The 19,644-nt window shown below is 37.3% G+C and overlaps 1 protein-coding gene across 12 annotated transcripts in view; it reads left to right on the plus strand.

Annotated features, from left to right (window-relative positions):
- Positions 1-19,644, plus strand: part of LOC105227019 (polypyrimidine tract-binding protein 1) — a 498,255-nt gene that overhangs the window by 390,750 nt on the left and 87,861 nt on the right. For all 12 annotated transcript variants that reach the window (XR_007422012.1, XM_049450402.1, XM_049450400.1 and 9 more), the window contains one exon: positions 3,420-3,540. Coding sequence is in view for 11 of the 12 variants with exons in the window: in XM_049450402.1 (XP_049306359.1) it covers positions 3,420-3,540 (121 nt within the window). In the remaining variant the exon portion in view is untranslated. Of the gene's footprint in view, positions 1-3,419; positions 3,541-19,644 lie in introns of those variants that run through there.

Raw genomic sequence — 19,644 nt, forward strand, 5'->3', positions numbered from 1 at the left:
TCCAAATTTTTTACCAGCCGAAATGTGTGTCATACTTTGGGCGCAGCTTAGACGCACGCCTACAACAGTCGGCCGTCAGCCGCATAGCTCACTTTTACAGTTATTTCCAAGTTTATTGCAGTGCGGTGGCCAAGTTTTTGCCATTTACCGTTATACTTCGTTGAGTGCGCGAAATTAGTTGCAGTTTTTAGCTAGTCATAGCCGAAGAGCACTTAGCGCTGTATGCCTAAAAGTAGGCAACTACTTTCATATTTGCGCAAGTCGTGCATATCACACACACACACATACTGATATATGTATAACTGTCCGTTTTCATTTGATTTATATATGTATGCGCGTGTGTGTTGTGCGCTGAGTGCCAACTGGCTGACGTAAGTGAAAGTGTTCGGCTGCACGGTAGGCGCGTCTTCATGTAGCATAACCCAGTTTGCGACTTCAAGTGCCTGCAGGCAGTGGGCCGGGCAATTTGGGTTGCATGCAATTAAACAAATATTAAAGTGTAGACATAGGCTGGCGCCTTCTTCTCATACACACATGTGCGCATATGCAAGCGGAAACGGCCAATGAAAGTATATTTAGCTGCTAAGTCGCAAAGACTTAATCTTTTTTTCTTTTTTTCACCTGCTACAGTTGAACTCAAGCAGAGTATGTGCTGTGCCGCCATGACCAACATAAAATGTACATTCAATATGTCTGAAAATGTCTTAAATATTTGATTAACGGCATGCTTGTGCTTTGTAGGCTTAAGCTAGCACTTAGCCTGCTATTTCCGTGCATACTAAATAGCGCGGGAGGTGGTAACAAGGCGCAAAGTAGCGTAAAGCCTGTTACCATTTGCTCAGAGCTGGCATATGTGGCATTGCGACTGTCACAGGAAATATTCCTACCGCCTATTTTTCTACACAAACATTTTTAATCATGCTCAACTGTTTAATCTGCCGCATTTCAAAATGGTTTAACAAATTTCTCAACAAAACTTAAACGCCAACTGGTCAAACATGGCTCATTAGACGCCAACCAGTTGAATTATTTCCGCCACTGCACTTTCGTATATTCTCATTTTTGCTTGCCATTTTCCGTTTATCCTTTCGTTTTTGTAGTTTTTATCTGCCATTTTATTAACACTCAAATTACACGTTTTTTTGCATTCTTCATAGTTGTTGTTTTTTTTTGTGTGTTCGTCATGCCACCTTTGATCGGACGAGCTTCTATCCAGTCATTGCTTTTTGTCGCATAAAGTCAACCAACCAGTCAAGCAGTCAAGCAGCAAACCACCTAACTTGCCTGCGACAACGCTGGCAGTGAGTCGCTGCACGAATTTTTGCCCATTTGCCCACTCCAGCGCCGAGTTTCGCCACTAGTGTAGCATACTTTAAGGCGTGGGCGCCCGGCAAGGCAATGTATATCCGTCGAAGCCGCGTTGTGGTATTGGCAGCTGTGGCGTATAGAGTGAGCGCACTCCACTTGCCACATCGCACACATACATACAGAGAGAAATTGTTTATGCGCATATAGATAGATGGATAGATAGCTGAACGAACGTCCTGAAAGTCGAAAAAGCACATTGAGGAGAAAATGACGTGAAAAAGTACTTCACACAAAATTACCCTTTTCAATTTGCGGCTTTTGTTGTTTGTTTATTCGTCGACTTTCGCTGCGATACTGGCGCTCAGTACACTGGCACACTGGCTGGTGTGTGGTGAGTACTGGCTGTTGAGTGCTTTCTATGTGTGTGTATGTGTGTGTGTATTTGGCCACGCGTATGTCCGTATTTGCTTATTGACTTGATTTCCATTGTGTGTTGATTTAGTGGCGAAAGCGCGCGCGTCTGAATGCTAATAAAGCGACGTAAGCGTGGAGGCAAACAAGCTGTAGTATTTGCATGTGTGTATGTGTATGCTTGTGCTGGGCACAGGTATGCGTCTAAACGTGTTTTTGGTTGCGCTAAATCGAAATGTAACAAAGTTGTGATTCTTGGTCCTAAATTTTCATCTAATTTTGTTGTATTTGTAGAAATGTTAATCCATTGTGTCTTAAATCTTGCTGACTTTGCTCGATTTTCACTAAAAGAGATACAATTTTTTTTCGAAATTCATATTAATAGTAGCAGTTGTAGCAGAACTTAGATCGTGGCCATGCAAACCTTACCACTATACTTTTTTATTTATTTTTTTTTTAATTTTTCGTTTGTTCGGTATTTTCTTCAATTTTGTTTTTTTTTTATGTTTTTCTTGATTTATCTATAGCTGAATATGTTTTGTTTTTAATTTTTAATATTTTTGATTAATAACATGTCATTAACTTATTTCTAAATAAAAAATGCCTATACCTCAAAAAGTACCGCTACAAAGTGTAACCAAATATGCACAATACTTAAAAATTTTGAGTGGTAAGGTTTGCGTGGCCAGGAGTATATATATTGGGTAGTCGAAAAGGTCCTTTCGTATTTCCAATCAAACTTTAACTCATTTTTTTTATATTTATGATATACTAATAGCATAATGACACAATGTCATAATGGAGATATACGACTGCAACCATATCTATTGACAAAATACGAAAAGACTTTTTCGATTACCATATTTCCATGAAATTTGCAAAAGTTAAGAAAACGTTGTTTCAGAAATTGAAGTGACGGAGGAATTGTTACTAAACACCGTCATTAGCGCTTTTTACCGTAAGCTTGAATAGAAAACTTAAGCATATGCCTCGCAGCACGCCTTTGCACACACATTTCTTTAAAGCACCTTTCCTAAACCGCCTTAATGTTGTTGTGTTCCCCTAAAATTTGTTATGTTTTCCACGCTCTGTCTCCGTGCCGCTATAGACGACAATACAACTGTAATGGCTAATACTTTCGTTTCCGTTGCCATTTCGTATAAATCTGTTGCTCAAGCAGCTCCTACCCACGCAGCACTCGCCCGCACCGCTTTTTCAACACTCAGAGCCAAACTGTAATTTCCTTCATTCTATTTGTTTTAGCAAAGTACGTTTTCCGCTGCGCCCAGCGCACTATTTACTTATGCCTTTTAGTCGCGTCGCTACCGGCTCGCTTGCCACGCTCACTGTGAACCTGCCACGCACCAACTTTCGCCGGCACTTTTAATCTCCTATTCACTTACTCTCTTAATATTAGCTCAAAGCAAAAACATCTGCGTAATTTATTTACTCACTTACATATAAATATCAAATATTTACGTTTAAACACACCTAACGGTATGCGTTTATATAATAAGATTTACACACATACATATATACATATTTTTATGCTCAGCAAATCTGTTTTTATACTCATTACACAAATACTTATTGCGCTCTCTTGTTGTCTCTGTTTCTTTCCATTTCCGTGCTACTTAAAAACAAAACAAAAAAACGAAACGAAACGCCACCAACAACAACAATCACCACAATTACAACAGCGAGGAAGCGACGAACTTTTAAGTCAAGCAGCAGTTATGGCGCCCGCTTCTGACAATAATAATCAGGATTTAGCCACAAAGAAAGCCAAATTGGAGCCAAGCACCGTCCTTGGTGGAGTTGGTAAGTTTTGCATTACATTATTACCGTTTATGCTATGCGCTAATTCGCTGGCTACTATTTTTATTTAAGCACTACTTTTAATAACTATTATTCACCTGCAATAATAATGCGCCGGTAATGGGTGGCTTAAATTGCCGTCCCTCCCCTCTAACCAGCCGCACTAACTGTATAGTATTTCGAGTGTTTCTTTAACTACTTGGCGCGGGTTTCTTGTTGCTTCGCATTAACCTGCTAGCTGTTAAGACTTTTTACTAGGTTTTTGTTGTATTTTTTACTATTGCACGTGCGAACAATTAGCCTTGCCGCACTTGCAGCAGCTACTCTTATTGGAAGTGCAAAGTGCAAAGTGCACTTGCGCGCTTTTTACCGTTTGGCAAATTTGGGGGATATTAAAAAATAAATTTACCAGAATGAGAGGGTAAATATTTTTTTTAAGAATATTATTTTTTTTTTTTATTTTGAAAATAATTACTTTAGAGAAGTATTCTACGAGGTGGGCTATAGAGTGAGTGAGTTGCTCGAATGTACAGAAGCTATGTCTTCTTATTTTGCTGCTTACTGATAGCTTTTTTATTTGACATCATGATCATATTCATGAAATTTGTCATTGATTTTTCTCCAAGAAAGTGCTACAATCACCGAGTATATTGTTCAGATAGAACCACTTCAGAGGGCCATCCCATGTAAAGGGCTACAAAATCGACTTTTGTTGGTTTTTTCATAAAAAATATAGAACACGGTTAGACCATATCACAATGACGGCCAAATGTTAGTTATTGTTTTTTATTAGCCTCCTATAGTATAACGTTCATGAGTTGCCAAAATAAAAAAAATCCTAAAAACAAGACGAAAGAAAAAGCTAAAAAACTATATTTTTTCATGGCTTTGAAAATACACAAGCTTACATATAGACCAGGATAAAGAATTAAAAAAATCATAAAAAATGAATAGTTCGTTGAAGCCTATTGGAAACGAAAGAAAAATGGCAAACATTAATAGAAAAATAATTTACGAGAAAAGGACGGCGGCGGGGGCATTCCTGAATATTTAAGAGTTAGGTATGGTTTATCTTGATTTCCGACGAAACTACGAACTCTTTAGAAAAAAGTTCTATAGCCATGTTGTAGGTGCTGAAAAGGTCTATTACTTTTGTTTTAAAACTTTTCTCACAAAACCTCAAAGTTTATGTGACTTAAAATTAAATTTAAATAACTAAATTTTTGGGTTTTTTATTTTTATTTTTATGCAATCATTTGTTTTCTTTCCGGAATTCGGTGGAAACTTATCTTCTGATGTCACAAGCATACTGTATTTTTTATTATTTCTCCTTATGTTGACCTATTATCGAACAAAACCCTAATTTTCTATCAAAAAAATTTAACTCAAAATAAAAAAAAAATTATAATTTTAAATTTTGATAAAAATAATCTAAATTTTATTACAAAAAATTTTAGTTTAAACGATATTCAAGTCGAGAGCCTCGAATTTCGAGCTTTTTTTCGATAACAAAAAGCATTTACAGCAAACTGAATTTGGAAATATCATTTTAGGGAGGTATTTTTGAATATCCAAAAGAGACTTTTGAAAAAAAAATTGTTTTTTTTTTCAAGTTTCTAGGCTAAAATACCATCTCAAAAATTCGGAAACCTGATTATGCCCTACAAAGAACGTCCATCATCAGACTTTTCAGGAATTCACAAAAATTTACAAAAATGCAAAATATTTAAAAACTTTCCAGAAATGGTTTCAGGGACTACCCATGTAAAGTATGCACATAAAAGCTCGTATTCAATGCATAAATATGTCAAACTACATTAAATCGCTATAGAGTTTAGATTAAAAAGATGGTGAGACAACCGCACTGAATTAAAAATTTAGCTGCGCCTCTCAGCCCAGCCAAAGCAATTGAACCTACCTACCAAGCAAAAATAAAAACAAAACAAATATTTCCTTTGTCATTTAATAGTAATAAAATGCTGAATTATACCACGCACTCGTCACCCTTCATCCAAGCATTGGTCATTAACTAGCGCCATATAATTTTATAGCGCGACCTTCAGACTCGCCTGCTCAGCATTTGCCATTATAAAATGGTGATCTACACACAAATCAACGCCACAACACACAGCAACCACAATTTCTGGCACACCACATACGCGCACACTTAAAAAGAGATAATTAAAACAAATGCACGCCTGCGCGCCTACCACCCGCCAGCCGCCAGCCGCCGCCAGAACCCTCGGTGTAATAAGAATGTATTTGTGCCACTAATAAACGAGCTAATTACACCCGAAATTCAGCCGGCGCATTTTCTACGGCCGCATTGTTTGCTCTCGCTTGCTTTGGCTGTTGTGCTGATCCATTGATGCTCGGTGGTGTCGGCGGCGTCGGCCTATAAAAGCTGCCAGCACGCAAACGCAAACGCAATTCGCTTACAACGCATTAATTAACCTCAACAAACAAACAGCAGATAATCACCGGCTCAAGCATATGTGCGCGCGTATGTGTCGCAGATGTGGCACTCAGTTATGCGGCGAGTGCGGCTGCAGAGCAGTTGCCGGGTGTAACAAATCATAAAATTACTCATACGCCATGGCACACGTACGCAGCTATTAATTATGTAGCCGAATTCACAGCGCGAGCCCCTCTTCTTTGCATTGTTTGCAATGTTTTTCGGCTATTCGGTTATTGTTGTTGCTGCTGTCATTATTTCGCTCATCGCTCATTGCGATTTGTGGCTTGGTTTGTGCTCACCGCTGTTGCCACATTGTGCGGCGTTTAGTTGCTTGCTCTAAAATTAAAATAATAATAATAAACATGGACATAGCCGCAAAATTTTATTCACACCACAACAGCTTACATGCAACAACAACAAAAATTGTATTCACACCACAATTTACATGCAACAACAAAAACAGTGGGACAACAAACAAAAGTTGAGCACAACAATTTGCATAGCAGCAAATAAGCCTTCTTGCCACACAGACGGTCGGTCTGTAGTGGGTATAATCTGATATATATGGTGTATATATATATGCATATATAAAATTCACATGATAATTAGAATGTCGTTATGTGCTTAAAGCTTTAATTGAATTTAAAAATAGTTTCGAATACGATCTGATTATGAGTGTGGAATATTCAAAGGTTGGTGAAACTCGTTAAGCGTTCGCTTGGTTGGTAGTCTCCTAGGCGATTAGAGATAAAATTTTAAATATGAATATTATATGCATATTAAAGAAAGCTTTTGGATATATAGGTATGTACATAAGTATATATATAGGTATATATAGATTTAGTATACCTACCCCCTAAGTTAGTTCGAAACTAATAATTCTCTAGTAAACTAATCCTAAATCAAAACTAAAAAATTCGCCAGATGGCGCTGGAGACGGAAATTTCTAAATCCTGTATTTACAGTTCGATTTTCTGCATTATCAGCATATATATTGTCTGAGTTATGACACCATTCCATAAAAACGAAATTATCCCCATTTGAAGGTCAGAAAAAAACTCATTTCTGATGTTTGTTGTTTGATGAGACATTTTCTTCAATTAATACTTAAAAATAATGTACATTTAGTGTATTTAGAGTACTTCAATAATCAGTGATTAATTTCAAAAAATCTCTCCAGGAAGATCTCCGAAGAAACATGTCCGGCAATGAGCAAGATTTTTCCACTCCAAATTATTACATATCCAAAACCAAAATAAATAAAAATTATGAGAATTACGACCTAAAAATGGGGCAATATTTCAAAGATTTCGAAAAAATTTTCACCACCGATTTTCAAAACCGTTTTACGATAAAAACGCGTTTATTGATTTGTAGGCTGATTCGAACGCTAAGAGACGCCTGCACAAATTCGCGTATATCTCAGGAAATATTTACCGGATAAACTGCAAAATTTCGGGGAACAATCTCAAATATGTATATGTGTATCCAAAGTATATACAAATTACAGACATAATATTAAATATGTTCAACATTTTCTGGTTCTGCGGTCATATATAAACCAGTTTTAACCAATATTAAAATTTTGTTTCACTCATGTTCCATTTTATTCCGTGTTTCATTCAAGCCACTGTAAATTTCTGAAAATGTTGTTACGTTATTTTGCATTTCAGGTGACGATATAGTTCCTATATACCTTATTTATAATTTTAATAAACTTTTTTTCAATTAACACCAAGATTTAAACACTTAAACATAAAGATAAGACTCAGCAAACCATAAATCGTTATTCTGCTACTTAAACACTTATCAACAAACACCGAGTAGACCACCGTTAAAAAGCGCTCAACTATGGCCACAACAACAACAACTAATAAATACTCACTACTGATGCGCTGGAGCTGTTAACAGCCTTAATAGATCTGCTTGCCACCAATAAAGTGCATCGATGATAGCGGCTTGCTTGCAATGTCACTGAACAACAACAACAACAACAAGTGAACAAGTGCAGTGGAGCCTGCGAAGCAGTCGTCAACACTGCACCACCGCCGCGGCATATAACATACTCGTACATATAAAAAGGGAGTGTGAACTTCGCAGCATCGAGCCCGCGGATGTTGTGCGGCCGCCTGCTGAAGTTTTGCGCTGAAAACTGAAATTGCTTTAAAGCACACCACAGCATTTTAACTGTAATTATTTTACGCGCGCTGATAACTGAATTGGCAGCTAACGTGTTTCCACAGCCGCCAGCCTGTCAGGCGGCCGGCCAGCTTTCCGGCCGGCCATTCGCCTGCTGGTTGTTGCTGGCGCTTGTTCTTGTTGCTTGCACTTGTTGTTGTTTGTGCGCGTGTTGGCCTCTGTTTATTGGCCTTGTTTACAAACGCTTGTTAGTGGTGTTGGGGGCAGGTGGTAGCCTATGCGTCCACCCACACATTAACACACACGCACTCCATCATGCATATCTGTGCATGTGTGCATGTTTGCATGAGTGTGTGTATGTGCGCCGATGCGCAGTGGCAATGTCCTTTGCAGTGTTGCCACAACGAGCGTTTTATTTATACATTTTAGCATTAAGTCCGGCAGTGTGAAACGTGTGTCGTGTGGCATGTAGCATGTGGCACGCAGCAGCACTGCATATGTGTGCGTGTTGCCGGTAGTTGACCGTTATGTGGCCACGCTGTGCAGCATATTGAATATTTAGTGCTGTTTTTATTATTTGTTTGCTTATTGTTGCATTTATTGTTGTTGTTGTTGTTGTTGTGCAATAAGCTTATTGAGCGGAGTTTAATGAATGAAAATATAATTCTTAGGGGTGTAATTAACGGCAATTAATAAAGCGCACCGCGGAGCTGGCCGCCATTACGACATTTGCACAGTCATATGTGTTGTTGTTGTTGTGCAGAATTTAATATCCGTTGGAAAAAAGTTATGCGAATAATAATTAATTATAAGTACGTCAATAAAATATATAGTTGGCGCAATAAATGGCAGTCGTAATGCTCGTCGGCGGTAATTGTGCCTGCGTGGGACTTAGCGCTCAGCGTTGGCTTTAGTCCGAAGGCAATGGTGTGGCCTTTACTGGTTTGCGCTCCGCTTAATGTTAAATGAAAAGTGTAATGCTCAGCATAAAATAAAATGCGTGCTTATTTTGGTTCGGAATTAGATCCTGATTTGTATAACGCATAATTGACTTTCGGTCATACGTGCCATTTAATTCGCGCACTCGCCAAATTTCGAACAAAGTATGGTATTTAAGGAGTCTATATTTTATTTATTAAATATTGTGTCATTGAAGAAAATATTACTGTTTCAAGCGTTTGGAATTGGGAATTTCGCAAATATTACTCAGTATGAATTAGCTGCTATGAGATCACCTGCATTTCCAAGTTTCTCTTAAGGAGTTATCTTAGTTTAGAGGCATGAATTTCAGACAATTTTTGAAGTGTCGGGACAAAAAGGGATTAGGATATTTTTATTTTTTATTACTATTCCAAGAATAAAGAAAAATATGAAAAAATAAAAAAGTTAAAATTTTCAAAAAAAAAAAAGGAGCTGGAGAAATCAGCGGTCTCAAAACCTTGACACGGGACTATATCCACGATATCAACCCTACTACCAATCTAAAAGCGAAAAACAAATTATTTGGGGAAAATTTCAAAATTATTTTTTCCACTTTTTTAAGAGTTTTGAATTAAAAAATAATAAAAAAAAAATAAAATCTGGAGTTATTGATAGTTCCAGACAAAGGCAAGTCCATAAAAAAGAGTTTCTGAAAGGTTAAAGGTTAGGTTAATTCAACAAATGGCTAATAAGCGACGCTTGCCAAGTTCAAGAGGATTAGTAGTCGTTTAGAATGGCTGCGCTTGACGCGAATTTTAATAGACTCTGCGGCCTCACTATCGATACCTCATCCAGTGTAACATGCTGTTGAGAACGCAGTCTTGCCAATGCAAGTACACAAGAGACACTCTTGAACACATTGTTTCCCTGGTTCCCTGCTGTAGGCATTACTGCAGTCTTCTCGATTTTAGATAAGTTGGTCCAATAGAACCTGAGAAATAGTTAAAATTGAAATTTGAAGATACGGATAGTTCCAGATATAGATCTATAAAAAAGAATCCCTACAAATATTAGATAAATCGGTATAGTAGAACCTCAGAAATCGTGGGTATCGTTTTGAAAAACGCAGTTTTGGAAAAAACGCGTTTAAAGTTTCAGTTTCGGTCTAAATAGCTTGGATGCCGGGTAAGCAAAATTCTTATGCACTATATATCCGAGAATTATTTGAATTTTAAAAATCATCTTGTAGACGAATTCTTGAATAGTTAGGCTTTCAAAAACACAACTATTTTTGTTTTGTCTCTATACTGAAAATTTAAAAAAATTCCAAAATTTTTTCAATTTTTTCAAAAATAGTAAAAATTGAAATTTTAAGGTATGGAATGTTCAACGCATAGAAATATGTAGTAACAAAATTTTGATTTTTTTTAGAAATGAAAAAATATTTTTATTTGTTTACAAATGATTAATTTTTGTATTTCTAGACCGAAAATGTGCAAAAATCTAAAATTTTTTTATTACAATTTTCGATAGTTTAGCTCCATCAAAATATCTCACTAAAATAATTTTTTTTAAATTCAAATCATTTTAAAATTATAGCCGTTTGGGCATCGAGACAATCGTATGAACTAATAAAATGTGAAATTTTTTAATTTATAATATTTTTAGAATATTCGATTAATTGAGAAAGTAGAGAAAAAAATGATGCTGTCGGTTTTATATAAATAATCAGCGATTTAGCTATGGCTATCTATCCGGCGGACGAATAAACGCAAACTATTCTCTCAGTTTTTGAGCTACCGATTTGAAATTTCGCGTTGCTCCTTTTCTCCTGCGCATTTGTCAAACCATGATCATATTCATGTATGGAAATCTAATTTTTTGGCCAAGATATCTTCACTAAATTTAGAAGAGATTAATATTCAAGGCAGTCAGTCAGTTACTTTTAATTTTCTATTAATAACTTCAAGACTAATAACAACTGAAAAGCTACGATTTATTTCGTGTTTTAGCACTCTTAGCTTTGTATAATACGCCTAAGTGCCTGCTATATTTTTCGGCAATTTTTTTATGGCAAATTTCCTAAATATAGGCAAAACATGTTTCCATTGACTTTTAATGCCAAAAAAAGACTACAAAAATACTTAATCCCGTAACATTATGCGATTGTGGCCTGTATTGGCTTTTATAAATTTTTTATTTCATTTACATCTAAGTTTTCACTTTACTTGCGAAAAAACGTAAATTTCTGTCAAAAGGTTTATAAAAAGTATTATACTAGGGAAAAAATTGTAATAGAATTTCAAATATGCGACACAAATTGACTGAATATTAAATTTTTATTTATTTTTTTTTTTTGTAACTTGTAATTTTTTAATATTTTGTGGAAAAATTTTTAATTTTTATAATACAATTTACACTGAGTCAATACTCAGTATAGACTAATTTAAACGCAACCACTTGCACTGACCCTAAATCCAACCGCAGAGTTCCGAAAGCTCGCGAAACGTGCGTTAGAGGTAGCTATTTCTATGTTCGGTCAAGCTTTTTTTTGCATTTTCCTTTTGTATTATTTTTCTTTTTCGCTTTTTGCGCTGGCGCCTTTTGTTTATTTGCTTTGGCAGCCACAGCGACCGCCCGCTGAAAACATAATATTTATTTATTACTTTACAAAAGACTTTTCTATTAATTAAAAAGCAACAAAACAACACGCTCTACCGTTATACGCGCGCATACACTTGTTGTATGCCATAGCTGGCACACTGTTGGCGTGTTGGTGTTGTTGTTGTGTTTAGTCACTCGTTGCTGTTCGATTTAACCGCAAAACGATGATGTGTGGTGGTTAGCTGGTTGAATGGTAGGGCGCTCGCTCGGTAGCTCCGTTGGTTAGTTGCTCGGTTGCTCGGATGCTTAGTTAGTATGGCCGCCGGCGACAGCGTCAACATGGTTTGGTTTGGTTGCTGGAGAGTAAGGAAATGCAAACAAGCAGCAGCTGCGCCACGGCTTTGGCAGCAAAATTTCTGTTCACACACACGTGCATATGTGTATGGCTGTGTGTGCTGGAGCGGCGAAGATAATGCCGAAAATTGTAGTTGCACCTGAAAAGCTTTCACACACACACACACGCATACTCAAACAACGCCAACATTTAGCACTCCTGCCCTTGAGCGCTACATGCACGATATACGTGCGCATGTGTGTGTGTGTGTCATAAACAGTGGAAAAATTGCGGTTGCACGGACTGACGCCGCCGCGTTGCTGTTGCTGAAGCACCAACGCTCTTATACAAGCCGCTGTCGTTGTTGTTGCTAGCATAGTCGCCAGCGGGCATTTTCATTTCACCGCCGCGAAATGAAAGCATGTTGTGCTCTTCAGCCCTGTTGTATTCATTTTTTTCTGCTTTCATGCTTCTATGCTTCCTCTTGTTCGTCTTGCTGCAGCTTTGATTTGTTTTGAACGCTTCGCTTTGCGGTGTAAATGTGCGTTGGCTGGTTTGTTTGCAAATTGCTGTAGAACACGTTGGAAAATTTCTGCTCGCATGCATTTTTCCGTTGAATTACACGAGTGTTGGTGCGCGTGTGGCGTGTGGCAGCATTAAATTTGCATGAAGCAACGAACTAACCGATTTGTTTGCTTTGTACTAAATCGCCGGCGGCGCAGCTTCATTTTTGCTTGTATCGAAAGAAATTTAAGTTTTTCGCATGTTCGAAAATGTAACGGCTTCTAATGTTCCGAACATGTAACTGTTATGCTTCGCTTCTTCGGACAATGTGTTGATGGAGCTGCACGAGTTTTAATTATACTAAAATGAAGGCGCTTGATTCCAATTTTTTGTGATTAATTGGAACGCAGAAAACTTTATATTGAAAGAAATTGTATAAAAAATTAAATTTCAGTTCATTTAATTAATTTTTTTTTAATTAAAAAACAAAATTAATGAAAATTTGTGGAATTCTGAGAAATGGAATATAGCTTTACACCCCTAGTATTCTTTCTTTATTCAACTCAAATAGTTTGTGCCTTGAATTTGGCACTTTTCCTACTTATAGCAAGGAAATAAAGCTGCCTTAATTATTGTAAAATATTTTTTATTCACTTATTATGTTACTAAATGAGACGGAATCTAAGATTTTAGTGCAAAATAGTATAAAAAAGTGGTTACGTTCGGCTGCACCGAAGCAATAATACCCTACGCAGCTGTATTTATTTAAGGAACTAACGCTTACGTGCATATTTATGTGTAGAACTAAATCCGAAAATGTTTGTAGCCAACAAAAATGGCATCGTTTTTTGATATAAACAGCCTGCAACTCGACTTAAGGGTTTTAATAATGAAAAAACATATTTTATGAAGATCCTGAACTTGATTTTGATCGTGTAGGAGTACTAGAGTACTAGAGTAGTGCGATCTATACCATATATTACGAGATAAAAATGTTTTCTATACAAGGTCTTAATTCTTATCGACCCGTTTGTATGGCAGCTATATGTTATAGTCGTTCGATCTGGAAAATTTGTTCGGAGATTGTAGCGTTTCATTGGGCAATTATTGTTGCCAAATCTCATGGAGATATCTTCTCGAACAAATAAGTTCTCCATATAAGAACTTGATTTCGATTGATCAGTTTGTATGTCAGCTATATGCTACATTGGTCTCATCTGGAAAATTCTTTCAGATATTTTAGCAGTGCTCTGCCAAATTTTGTGAAGATATCTTGTCAAACAAAAAAGTTTTCCATACAAGGACTCGATCATGATCGATCAGTTTATATGGCAGCTATACGCTATATTGGTCCAATATAGCCACCTCCGGTAAACGAGCAGCGCCTTGAGAAGAAAAAAACGTGTGCTACATTTCAGATGGATAGCTCAAATATTGAGGTACAGTTCACGTATAAACATACAGACGAATATGACTAAATCGACTCAGTTTGTCAACCTTGTCATTTATACAACAACCTTTTAATGGGCCCCTTTAATGAGTCTCTGATGGTCCCTTATGTGTGTTACAAACTTCATACACACTGTTCAGGGCACGTTAAACTTTGATTAAAGATTTCCTAAAAAATCTTAAGAATATTATAAAAAAGGAGCTTCGTATTTCTAAAGCGTGGCGAGGTCATTCGTTCCTGAATAAAGCAAAAAAAATCGAAACCTCGAAAATTTTCTCCACACTTAAAACCCGTTTGCTTTATTACTCACATTTACGACTTCCGATTTTTGATATTCACAACAGCGATTAAACCATTACCGTTAAAAGTACTCACGAGTGTGTTCGACACTCTTCCGCCACTCGCTTTCATTACGCAATAAATAAATAAAAGCGAAATTAACGCAAAAATAGCAAATTCACACGTGTGCGACACGACTTGAATCAACAAAACCGAACAACAAAAAAAATCAAAAAAAGAACAAAAAAATAAAAAATAAAAAGAAAAGAAAACAAAAAAAAAATCGAAAAAATAAAAAAAAGAAACCAAGCAAAATAAAGAAAAATAATAAAACGAAAAGAAGTTATAAGAAAAAATCTGCAACAAAAGCAACAACAACAAAGCAGCTAAGTCTAATATTTGTAAGCACAACTGAGTCGCAAACACATGCATTCACCAACGTGTGTTTACATGAAAAGTTATATATACTTAAGTATATGTGTGTGTGTGAGGGCACGCTGCCAATACCACTTAGGCGTCTGTATTGGTTTGGTCAACAGCAATGGTGAAAAATCAAATAAAAATAGATTACAATAACAATAAAAATAAAAAAGAAATTGTGAAGAGAAGTGAGAAAATACAATAACAATGCATAGGAAGACGACGCAAAGTGAAAGAGCAACACTGGATGAATGGAAGAAAGTAACAACAGCAAAAAGGAAATTGCTAAATAAACGTGTAAGGACATTTTTATTGTGTGGAATGAACAGAAACGCACATATTTACGTACTCACTTGGCTAACGAAATAGCAAAGCTGACAGCAGACGCACACAAGCACACAGACACACACACACACAAGGACATCGTGCTAATAAATAAATAGAATTATATGCGCATAGGCCGCCACATATACCCTCCACGGGCCCACACTGTAACTGCGGCAACATCACGTGGTTGGCGGAGCACAAGTGGCGAAAAAACGAAAAATTACCAGAAAAAAATAAAAAATAAACAAAAAAGCAGAGAAAATGTGTCGCATGTCGTGGGTCACACCAAGAAAATTAGCAAAAGCTCGGTCGCTTGGTCAACGTATCTCGTGTGCCTTGCGTCGTCTAAGCCACAACAATGTATTTGAGCGGACGTGTCGAGGCCCGTAAAAGTTGGCTGTAACAATAGATTGTTTCGGTGCGATTGAGGCAAGTGTCGTCTGACGTCGTCTGTGCAACAGTCCACTAACGGTTGTATTTCACGAGCAGTCTGCTTAGGCGCCGACATTTGACAAACACACAAAAACCAATACAAATGCCGTCACATATGCGCACACACGAACAGCGACGTGACACCGTGCCACCGACCCACACCCTTGCAGTCGCTTCGTTTGTGTTTGTTTGCTTGGCATTTGATGTGTGGTTGCGCTTCGATAACATTGTCAGAGTACACCATACTGTACGAATGTTCGCCTGACGTTCTAGCGCCTAGGTGTATGCTGGCTATTGAACGTGCGACACACATTTATTTGCCAACTTACATGTCACACGTCAACATGGCAGGCAGACACGTTGCACTAACACGTAAATGTAATAAAAGAATGCTGGCGAGCGGACAACACCACAAGTGACACAACCAACGCCACCACAAGTTACATGTGTTTGTATTTCGTAGAATTTCATTGCATACTGCCAGGCGCCGTCACCCGGCTGCCTTACGTTGTGGCTTTGCTGGCACATTGCAACGGCATTGTTAGAAATTTGACTCACTTACATTGTTGTTTGAGCTCGTGCTTTAGTCTGGACATAGTGTTGTTTGTTGTTGTTGTTTTATTTTAAGTTTTTTATACACCTTTGCGTTTATTGAGTATTTTGTTGTCATTTATTGCTCTCGGCTTGTTTGTTGTTATTTGTGTGGTGTGGTGTGAGTGTTGGTGTTGATTGTTTGTTTATCGGTCGATTGCGGGTTTAATGGCTACACTATGCAACATTGATTAGGCGCTGTGAGTGCAACTGGCCGCTGTTAAAAAATGCAAACAAGAAGTGTGAGGTGTTACTAACGGCAAACGGCACACAATGAATGTTGTAAAGATATATTTGCATCAGAGGTGGTAAAGTAAAATAAAAGTAAAAAAATACCTTAATTCATATTTCTATGACAAATGATAGTGACAACGCTTGTGTTCATAGTAATCATCTAGAAAATTATGTTATCAGCGTCAGTTTATAGAGTTTATGTGACTATGATGACGAAAGCAAGGCTGGAAGCAGAAGCAATCTTCTGACAATGGCGTTATTTGTGTTTGTGACAAAATCGTGACTAGTGACAGGGTCAAGGGAAACTGCAGGGTATATAAATATTATCTAAAAATAAGAAAACTCGTTAACTTCGGTTGCTGCGAGGCTAAAATATCATTGACAAATAAAAATAAAGCAGTGTCTGTAAAAGAATATGATTTTGATCGTTCAGTTTGTATGACAGCTATATGCTATAGCAGCCCCAGCTAAAAGATTGACTCAGAAATTATACTGCTGTCTTAGGTAATAATCAATACTAAATTTTCGTGCGATTATCTTAACAAAACAAACATTTTTCTATACAAAAACTTTATTTTGATCGGTTAGTTTGTATGGTAGCTATATGCTACAGCGATCCGATCTACGTAATTTCTTCGGAGATTGTACTTTTCCTTGAGCAAAAACCCTCTGTTAAATTTCGTCAAGATATCTCATCAAATAAAAAAGTTTTCCATACAGAAAATTGAGTTAGATCGGTCAGTTCGTATGGGAGCTATATGTTATACTTGTCCGATATAGGCGATTCCGCCAAATGAGCAGCTTGTTGAGGAGAAAAGGACGTGTGCAAATTTTCAGAACGATATTTCGAAAACTGACGGTAATTTCGCCTACATGTAGGCTGAAGGACATGAATAATTTTACGGAGTATACAAAGTTACTTTCGGAGTATTACAAACTTCATTGCAAGGGGTATACAATTTTAAATTATTTCTAAAATTTATGATTGTTTCTCTAACCGTGCCTCAAATTTTGCCCATGATCAAAAATATGATAGCCGTGAGCTTGTCTATTACTACAATTTAGGAATATCGTCGATTTTGATTTAATAATTTAATTTAATCCATAAGTACGACCATAATTAAAGCAAAAATTAGCAGTGTTGATTCTCACTGATATTCGGAACTGTCATTTCTTCACTATACTACAAAGGTATACTTTAGAAAATTAAAAAACAAAATTATTATAGCGTCCTTTCAACCCACGCGATTATTGCAGCTTCGTCGTAACTCGTATACATTCCACAACTAATTCAGCAATTTTCCATTGTAGAAAGCGCTTAAGCGGCCTGCCGAGTGCTGACAACTAAAAATTGGTATATCAGACACTTATATTTAATTCGCTAAATCAACATGTGCCAGTTGCAAAGGAGTACCCCACTATTATGTTGGCTTATCTCGCTTGGCGCGTTGAATGAGAAACAACTTGTAGCTGACTAAATTATTGGCTGTGTTCAAAATTATTGACCAACAACTGCTATTAGCAGCCATTCTGTAAACCTTTGCATACCTACAGGCGCCAAGCGACAAATTAAAATGCTATTGTTGGCCGTAAAAGAATACCGAAACATAAGCGGACGCAAAAGCTGTCGTGGTGGAAATGAATTTTTAACGCTGGAATGCAATTTTATTGTCACTCAGTGCAAATTATTGCTGTTGATTGTTTTGTTACCGCAAATGTGCACTAGCAATGTGGACTGTGTGAGAGGGCAAGCAATCAGTGTGGGCACTGCCAGCGACGGTAATTCTTTTCCAGCGATTTTCAAGGCAAATAATTATAGTTAATTAAATTTGTAGTATGTTTTTTTTTATAAAATTTAGGTTAGTAAACAACGGTAAATAACTTTTTTCGCTGTATAAATCAGAAATTTTTTGAATTATTGTTATTTATTTCATTTGCCTGAAAATAGTTCTTTTCTAATTTTAATACTTTTTTGGAATATTTTCCTTAAAATTGCTGATAAAAAATTTTCGTTTTAAAGTTCGAGAACAACATTTTTACTAAAATTGTTGCATACCTTTAGGCTGGCTACTCAATTAGCACTTTAAATTAGTTTTTATGAATTTTAGCAGTTTATTTGAAATTTTCCTTACGATTTCTTATGAAAAATTCTCATTTTTAAGTTCGGGAGCAACATTTTTACTCAAAACGTAGCATACCTTTAGGCTGGCTACTTAATTAGTAATAAATTTGCCGTACTTACCTCAGCGGGCCTCGAGTTTCCGTTACGGCAATTACTGCAACGGTGGTTAAAGCTTTACACGCCACTTATTTGCACAACCGTTACGCATAAATGTTTGCAAAGAACAAATGAAAGTGCTGACGAGCGATGAAAGCGATGAAAGCGGCGGCAGCGTTGATCAATAATTTTTATTCATATTTGCAATTTACAATAAACAATAATAGCCCATTTACAATTATTACTTACACTTATGCATTCAAATAAGCATAAGTACGCGTTCATTTTCATGCATACATAAATATGTGTGCGTGTGTGTGTGCATGAGGCTCAGCCACTTTTGCCGCAAGTTACTGTTTCATTTCCGACTGCCACTTCCGGAGCGAGCTCTTACATAATTTGCATGCGATAATGAAGCGCACACACACACACCCACATGCTCACGAACACACATACGCGCCTTAATGGCGTGGCACGCTGTCATTGTGTGCGTATAAGCAGTTATTATTATTAAATAACAATCATACGCACCGTTGCACGGAAAAATGGGAAAATATTGTAATTTATTAATAAGTAGAGGAAGCGAAGCAGCAGCAGCAAGGCAAAGGATGCCACACGCGCGCGCATTGGAGTGTGGTGTGCGGCACGGCGCTGGCCACGATGCAGCGACAATGGCCAATAACTAACAACAACAACAGCAACAAGCGAGTTCTGCGCGACATGGCAGCTTGCCAGCGCCAGCGTTGTTGACTGTTATACAGCTGCTTATTGGAATTTGCATGTGAAAGTGCATGTGCGCATGTACATACGTGTGTGTGTGTGTGTGTGTGTGTGTGCGTATGCTTTTCAATTAATCGATTATGCGGCAGTATGTGTGTGTGGTGGCTACAAATTAACAGATACATAATTGTTTTCTTTTGCCTGCGCTGCCGCGCTTTGCACTTGCCTCCGTTTGTCCGTGTTGCATTACAAATTGAAAAGTTTACAAAACGTAATTGAGTATCAACGCGCGCACAAGCTGGCCGAGCGCCTTCCTGCATCCTGCGTATGACAAAGTGCAGCTTTTAACGGTTGATGTGCAACAATATGTGGCACGTACGCGCCAAGCAAAGTGAAAACGAAGCGGCAGCAAACGTGCGATTACAAAAAATATACTGTAAGTGCAACAACAACTGCAAAAAGTTGTATGTAAAGAT

Source organism: Bactrocera dorsalis, chromosome 2 (genome assembly GCF_023373825.1).
Source record: "Bactrocera dorsalis isolate Fly_Bdor chromosome 2, ASM2337382v1, whole genome shotgun sequence".
Lineage (NCBI taxonomy): Eukaryota > Metazoa > Arthropoda > Insecta > Diptera > Tephritidae > Bactrocera > Bactrocera dorsalis.